This window comes from Saccharomyces mikatae (assembly GCF_947241705.1).
Source record: "Saccharomyces mikatae IFO 1815 strain IFO1815 genome assembly, chromosome: 10".
Taxonomy (NCBI): Eukaryota; Fungi; Ascomycota; class Saccharomycetes; order Saccharomycetales; family Saccharomycetaceae; genus Saccharomyces; species Saccharomyces mikatae.
In genome coordinates, this window is record NC_079265.1 from 725,766 (window position 1) to 734,496 (window position 8,731).

An 8,731-nucleotide genomic window follows, 5' to 3' on the forward strand; every position below is an offset into this window, starting at 1 on the left:
GAACGTTACCAGAAAAAAACCAATTTGTACTGCCGATTTAACACTTAATGCTTTTTACCGGGAAAATATAGAAATAGTTAACTGTCTCTGTACATTTTGCCCACTAAAAGTAAGTACTAACGTTTGTTTTAGTAGACATCATAATAAATGGTTTAGAAAGAAAACTGTAGCTTTGGTAATGTTCTTCAAAAATAGACATATAATTTTTCCATAGTATGTAATCGTACTCTCTTTTCAGCAATAACATCTTCTGATACATCACGAATCGCAACATTACCAGCGGCAAACACAGAGATTTAATTAATATTAATTTCAGGAATTATGGATACTTCTCCTCTAATCCATACGTTATTCTTTGCGGTCACGGGTACAGCTTATTCTACTTCGTGAAGACGTCTTTTCACATCAATTGGGTAACTTGCCCGTATATATTCCAACGTTAGAGGAAACAAATACATTATCGCTGATGAGCACCTTCACCCGTTTAATATAAGAATTGGCGTAAAACTTGTCGGCAATATGGATCTTATTTCCGTAGTCACATAGCATAGAACATCGATAATAAAGTTGTCAGTGCAACTTCCTAATATCTCTTTCTAACTTGGCTCCTTTTCTCTTCCTCAGCAGCACTGAGACCACTGATTCATGCAGTTTTAACCAGCGTTTTTCCTAACTTTCAAAAGATCTGGGTCATAGTTGGCAGTATAAAGTTCACCAAGTACCATATTTTGTAAGGCAGCAACTTTTTGTCAAAATTATGTTTATATGCTTGAGAAACATTAATTGTATTGCACTTTATATACCCACAGGATCTCCTCGAGTTAATATTATTAAATCATGTCTGATATTTACAAGCACGTATCATTTGTAGGTTTTTTCGGGCGCTATTAGTTTAACTTTTTAAACGTTATGCAGGCACTGCATCCCATACTAGTTTGTTATGCCGCAAAAATAATCACGCATGGTAATCATGAATTAAAATTCTGCTGCGTTACAAAGTAGATTCTAACGCTATGATGAATGGATGAAACGTTTTTAGGATTTCAATCTCTTTCGGTAATGTCGCGGTATTATTTCAGAGTTAATACCTACTAGCCCTGTGGAAATGAATGATAAAATAAACTATTAGTATATCTATGTCAGAATAGTACTTTTTATAATTGAAGAGTGATTTATTAGGGGGGATCACCTTAATTATATGTCAAATGAACGTTTTAGCTTGACCATTTCCTACAAATCTCAAATTCATAACAGCAAGTTTTCAATCTCTTTTTTCTCACAGTTCAGTTGTATGGATAGCTGACAACTCCAATGGAAAGGTAATAACACTTACATTAATTTTAGATAACTCATGCTAAAAGAAGTTCCTACAGTATTTCATTTGTTTGCATGATTATGGGTGCATAAGTTTATTACAAAAATCCCACTGCTATAAGACATAAAAAACATCCATTAGGCATTAAAGTGTGCAGAAGTAAACATTTTACATAGCAGAGAATTAGGAGGAAAAGGCCTTTTTATTGGAAATTGCCAGGGACTTGAAGGATCAGCTGGAGAAGAACCTTTTGTAGATTGGTCTATCATCATGGCCTATCGCATCTGAATCGTAGTCTGCCGTTCTTCTTTCTGGTGGCACCCATGAAGCAGACTTCCATGGTGGAATGCCCTCCATCCACATTGTGTTGACCTCTTCCAGCATCAGGCCTTTCGTTTCTGGGACAAAGAAAAACATATAGAAGTAGGCGAAGACTAGACAGCCTAGGAAGACATAGCCTTAGTAAAAGTTGATTGCACCGGTGATAAAGGGCGTGAAGAAACTAATCAGGAAACCCCACATCTAGTTTGCTGCTATGACTGCCATGCCCCTTGATTTGACTCTAAGAGGGAAGGTTTCTGACACTATAACAAAACAGCCGCCTGCCCAAGTGGTGGCGAACGAAAAAATGAAGAACATGGTAAAGACGATCATACAGTTACCAGCGCCCTGAGAAGTAATATCCTGGTGGCTGCTTCCCTGAGGCCACAGCTTTGTAACGCCGACAGAGGCGAACACAGTAAAGCAGCACAGCATGGAGGCGGCGCCCCACAATAGGCATGTACGACGTCCGAACCTTTCAATAGTGTACACTGCTATGAATGAAGAGAAAAAGTTGACTACTCCGATGATAATAAATGTCTGAAAAGAGTCCTTTAAGCTGACTGACTTGAAGATTGTACCGTAGTAGAAGAAATAGTTATCACCTGTCAATTGTCGCAGGGATTGGATCATTACTCCCATGAGCAGAAGAACTGTCATGCAAAATTGTTTTTAAAGAAGCAGTGTTATTAAGATCATACATTTAAGTCGTTGCTCCACTATATTAACAGCGTTGAAGAGGAAATAAAGGATGTATCCTATTTTATAATTAGTGATACGAGGTAAAAAGAAATATATTCAACAAATTGAAAGGAAGGAACCCTTTGAGCAGAAAACAATTTTCCATAAAATTTTGACTGCAGCATGACACTAACAAATTTCGGAAGCAACAGAAGCATTTACGTTACACAGTAGCAATAAGTATGTAGAGCAGGATCAATCCGAATCTTCAGCCAGCATTATTCCTTCCGGTCAACTCTGAATGATAAAAATTAAGTGGAATGAATTTGAATGAAACGAAGCATTATCGTATTCTACCTGGTTTTTAAAATCTTTGAGGTCTCTTTCTCTTTGAATAAGTATTGTTTATAATTCACTGAAAATGGAATTTTTCGCAACGTAAGCAATCATGTACCATTTCACGCATGAACCTGGTTAGTATAAAATCCTAAAAGGTTCGCAACTACACTAAAGGTTGGCCTTCGGTTGCTTCTCAAATGTTCAAAACAAAAGCAAATATTTAATATACGGTCAAAAAATAAAATAAAGATGTTTCTCATATTTTACTTTCTTAACTTTTTCTTTCAGTTCTTTTCATTCTGCTCCGCATATGTTGATGTCACCAGTGGTTACCAAGTATTTTTCAACTTGCCAACTAATATGACAAACAATCAAATCTGCTGGCTATTCCAAGCATCTTACTATGATATTGATTCTGATAAAAGTGGTAGAACACTTAGAACGGGACGGTTTGAACCCGGCGATCAGCAATCTTTGATTTATAGGGATACCTTAGTTGAGTTGGAGGCTATTACAGATTCTTATGAGTACAGTAACCTAGATCTATCGACTTATAACGGACCTGAGCCATATAATTCTGAGACTGATTATTGTACGGATATAATGGATTTGGTAATGCGTGTATATGATGAAGAAGGAAATTATGTTCATCCAGTTGCGAATAGCTCAACAAATGCTTGCGCTCGTCCAACTCCTCCTACGTTTAACAATCTATTGATAAATCATTATCTTGAGGGAAAAAGTTACAAACAATTTTTTGTATAATGATTTAGTGAGAATACTGGAAACCTTTTATGACACATTTAGAAGTAAGATACATCTTTGATTGACGTCACCAAGATTTATTACTTTGTAGATTTAGAGTTGGTATTTCAAGTTTCGCTTAAACGACACACAAATAATACGTTATTATGGTTCGCTACTGAAACATTACGGATTTATTATATAATACTGGGACATCATTAACATCGCACTTTCGAATTAATATATGTATACACAACATCGAGGAACAACAGCATCTAGGGGTTGATGACAATGTGTTGTATACTCTCATTATGCTAGTGGTGGCATGATGCAAGAAGCTGATACATACCTTAAAATGAAAGAGAACGTAGCTATACATTGTTTGTGGATGAGTTCACATACAGTACTGAAAGAGATGAGGACGGGTTGAGATAGAGTTTGAATGATAGTGAATATAATTACATCATCTTCCATTATATATGTTGTCATTCATTATCCCACTAAATTATCAAACCTCGCGTTTCAGCTTCCACTAAAATCGATGACTGTTTCTCAATCTTTATGTCTTCTTACATCGTACATGATAATGTACAAGTAGTCGATACATGATAGTTGATTCTCATTCCAATAAAAGTCAACACCACCGTTACCACCCAAAGTTATACTGTTTTTATGTGTGTGTTCGCAACAGCCTATCAGAAAAACAACCCGTAGTCAGAATTATCCCTCAGAAATTCCAATTCTCAAACGATTGTTCTATCTTTCGAAAGTGGCTACGCCTAGGAATATTATAAAACCCACAAGTTCTTGGAGCCTACTTCGAGAACTCACAACAGGACAGGTATATTTAGCGATGGAATGAGATTGTCATATCAAAAGTACAAGATAAAACAATGGGTAGTCTGAGGCGACAAAATTAACTGAAGAAGTAGCTAGCAATAAAAAGAAAAGTTCAAGAAGTACAAGGGTGATGTATATTCCAATGCTGCCAATACAGCATGCTTCAAGATTGTCACTTCACTTTCAGGTAGATGGTTTGAGTTCAAAGTCCCAAATTTGAACTTAATTTTTCTCCTGAGCATTTCAAAGCAAAATTCACGAAGTGTTATTTTCCATAATAATAACTCCAGTTGATAGCAGTATATCCGGAGATTTTTGTATAATGATAATTTACTGCGTAATATGGCATAAGGGAGTAGCAACGACATTAATTATCATGCCATTATTGAAAAAAAAACTTTAGCATCAAGTGTTATTTCTGAACTCTAAATTCAATCAAATTTTTAGCAGAAAAAAAAAAGTTGAGGAAGTTCAAAGTAAGTTATAAAATATTTTGCTGACTAGAATGCATAGATAGGGTTTCCTTTCCATTCAAATAGCACGTGTGCATTTTTGACTTAGGACAACTGTGAAAACGGTAAGGTGGTTACAGCCACATACTTTTCTAATCATAGTGCTGAAAAAATGATTTGTTCTGAAGTTGTGAGTTCTTCGTTGAACTATCGCAAAAAAAAACCCATGCAAAAGCGTACTCACTGTTTTTCATTTTACCTTTTCAGCAGTATGCCTGCATGCCCCTTAATTTCAACGATTTCTTTCCATTTGGCTTAACTGCTGCTTCGGAGTATTATGGTGATATTTTCCACAAGCTAGAGTTTGCTTGTCTTCTCCTATCAACAGAAAGTTTATTTCTTGTGTAATTTTCTGCCGACGGTTGCAGAATGCCAAATTAGATGGTTTAAATATTCGAATGAATACTTGCATAGAACACATACCTATATATATGCAGCTAGTTTCTTTGTTTTACTGGGGTTTTGGCATCAAATCGATATCATTCGTTGAATCACTGCGCACATGAAGTACTGCAAACTCGATTTATCAAGGCAATGGCTAGATATAGTATATTGTGAAAAAAAGTTTTCCGATTTTGTCTTCGTGAAGTTTCTAAATCCTTTACACTCTGAAGGGAAGATATACTGCTATACTTTACATATCACCAAATAATACTAGAAAATAAGGACTACTTTTGTATTATGAAGATGAATTCAAAAACATGGTCACGATGTTAATGAGCTTTTTGGCGACGGTATCATCTTGCGTTCATGCTGGAACCCTCGACAGTAACTAGACCGAGATTTATGAGTATGCTAACTCCGTTGTGGACTCGGTTAGTTTGTAGCAAACCAATGATAGTATCAATGTAATCACAACTGAATTCATTGGTACTACCATTAGCTTTGATACTAACGTTACGAACATTAATATTCTTGTCGTCGATTATTCTTTTCTTCGCCAACAAGTCAACCAAAAAATGCAAAAAAGAGGAAAAAGGTGTCTTAATGCAAGATATTGTATCTCCACTAAAGACTGTACTGATTGCGGTAAATCGCTCGGCTATTCATGCATCAAAACGTGCACAGAGTAGAATGGTCATGTTTGTTGCGAAGAGTGGTGGATCCAAACACGCTGCCCAAAAAGAGGGATTTGAAAGTGGAAGGTGCTTCAATAATCAATAATATGGTGGCCATGACCACCATGATGAGCTTTAAATAATAAAGTCTAGGTAATATAAATAAAGTAGAATAGTATACAAGCAAGGACGTCCTAAAATAAAAGCTGAAAAAAAAAAAAAGCCACCAAAGCACCCATCCATGCAATGGCTTAGTTAATCTTATAATGAAAAAGAACAATAGCCTCCGGCTATTTTTGACTGAAAAAACTCTGTTGTTTGTGTTGACGTAAGGCATTGCGATCTAGCTTATTAGTCATAATGAAGTTTTAAAGAAAACCAAAAAGGGTAAGCTGTTGATTGTTGACGACAGGGGTCATTTGGTGTCCATGCTTTCCAGGACTGACTTGAAGAAGAACGAAAACTTCCCGTTAGCTTCCAAGTCTGGCAGCAGCAAGAAATTGCTATGCGGTGCTTCTGTAGGCACTATGGACTCTGATAGGGAAAGACTAGGCCTGTTGGTGGAAGCTGGCTTGGACGTGGTTATCTTAGATTCATCGCAAGGCAACTCGATTTTCCAGTTGAACATGCTCGAATGGGTGAAAGAGAGTTTCCCAGGGTTGGAAGTCATCGCTGGTAACGTTGTCACCAGGGAACAAGCTGCCAATTTGATTGCTGCTGGTGCGGATGGTCTGAGAATCGGTATGGGAACTGGCTCTATTTGTATCACTCAAGAAGTTATGGCTTGTGGTAGGCCACAAGGTACAGCCGTCTACAACGTGTGTGAATTTGCCAACCAGTTCGGTGTTCCATGTATGGCTGACGGTGGTGTTCAAAACATCGGCCATATCATGAAGGCCTTGGCGCTTGGGTCGTCTACTGTTATGATGGGTGGTATGTTGGCTGGTGCTACCGAATCGCCCGGTGATTATTTCTATCAAGATGGTGAACGATTAAAGGTGTATCGTGGGATGGGTTCCATTGATGCGATGCAAAAGACCGGTAGCAAGGGCAATGCCTCGACCTCTCGTTACTTTTCTGAAAGCGACAGCGTTTTGGTTGCGCAAGGTGTGGCGGGTGCAGTGGTTGACAAAGGATCCATTAAGAAGTTTATTCCGTATTTGTACAACGGGCTGCAACATTCGTGTCAGGACATTGGTTGCAAGACGCTAACTCTATTGAAGGAGAATGTGCAAAGAGGCAAAGTCAGATTTGAATTCAGAACGGCATCTGCTCAAGTGGAAGGTGGTGTGAATAACTTATACTCTTATGAAAAACGTCTACATAACTAAATGGTGGCTTTGAATATTGAAGTGGTAGTAGTACGTGTATTTGTTAACATAAGATTATTGGACACATTATTATTTATTATTATAAATTAGTCGTACTTCTTAGGTAAGAACAATATAGCAGAAGAATTATATGTGCATATGAATCGATGTAAATCATGAGAAAATATTTATGTTTGGGTGATTTAATGGGTGATTTTTTGAGATTGTGATAAATATATGTATATAATGAGTAGACAGAATTTGGCAAAATACGTTATATTAGATGCAAGTAAGTACATATATATGATATTTGGGTCCGTAGAATACATAATAAACACAAAAATGGGAATAAAAGTGGGTTTTATGGGTAAATGGCACAGGGTGTGAAGCGCTGAGGTAAGTGCCGTGTATGGTGATGTATGGTGATGTATAGTGGTAACCATGGCAACTGAGTGAGAGGTGAGGATGAGGAGCAGTGTGGCAGTAGGGTAAGATGGGAGTAGTGTATTTTTAGCATCCGTAGGCGTATGGAGAGCTGTTATGGGAAAGAAGAAGGCATGGTAGGTGTTGATATTGTGGTGAGGTAGCTAGATGTGGTTAGAGGTGGGATGGGGAGTGGTGGTAGGGTATGATGTTAGGTATGATTGTTTACATTTGGATGTTTACATATGATTGTTTACATTTGATTGTTTACATATGATTGTTTACATATGATTGTTTACATTTGGATGTTTACATATTATGTTAGGTATGTTGTAGAGGTAGATGGTAGATGGTAGGATAAGTGGGTGTGGTGGATATGGAGTAGTGATGAGATGTGAAGGATGGCAGGTGGAGAGTGTAGGCAGTGGAGGAGCAGGTAGGGTAAGTTAGGGCAGTGGGGTTAGAGTTGGAGAGGTAGGGTTAGAGAGCGAGGTAGGGCTGATAGTAGGGTTAGAGATAGGGTAAGTAAGTGTGTACTTCTCATGATAGTGATGGTGATGGTGATGGTGATGGTGATGGTGATGGTGGTAGTGATGGTGGTAGTGATAGTGATGATGGTGATAGTGATAGTGATTGTGATGGTGATGGTGATGATGGTAGTGATGATGGTAGTGATGGTGGTAGGGTTAGTGATGGTATTGATGATGGTGATGATGGTGATGGTGATGGTGGTAGTGATAGGGTTAGTGATGGTTATGGTTATGGTGATAGTGATAGTGATAGTGATAGTGATGGTGGTAGTGATGGTGGTAGTGATAGTGATAGTGATAGTGATTGTGATGGTGATGGTGATGATGGTAGTGATGATGGTAGTGATGGTAGTGATAGTGATAGTAGGTGTGGGTGTGGTGTGTGGGTGTGGGTGTAGGTGTGGGTGTGGGTGTGGGTGTGGTGTGTGTGTGGGTGTGGGTGTGGGTGTGGTGTGGGTGTGGTGTGTGGTGTGTGTGTGGGTGTGGGTGTGGTGTGTGGGTGTGGTGTGTGGGTGTGGTGTGGGTGTGGTGTGTGGTGTGTGGGTGTGGGTGTGGTGTGGGTGTGGGTGTGGGTGTGGGTGTGGGTGTGGGTGTGGGTGTGGGTGTGGGTGTGGGGTGTGGGGTGTGGGTGTGGGTGTGGGTGTGGGTGTGGGTGTGG

At 38.6% G+C, this 8,731-nt stretch overlaps 1 protein-coding gene across 1 annotated transcript; it reads left to right on the forward strand.

The window, feature by feature from the left end:
* Positions 1 to 6,238: 6,238 nt before the first annotated feature.
* On the forward strand, positions 6,239 to 7,141 carry SMKI10G3490 (uncharacterized protein; the record flags this gene model as incomplete). The annotated part of the gene is made up of 1 exon (XM_056223681.1): positions 6,239 to 7,141. The coding sequence occupies one exon, from the start codon at positions 6,239 to 6,241 to the stop codon at positions 7,139 to 7,141; it is 903 nt and encodes a 300-aa protein (XP_056077675.1).
* Between the last annotated feature and the right edge of the window lie 1,590 nt (positions 7,142 to 8,731).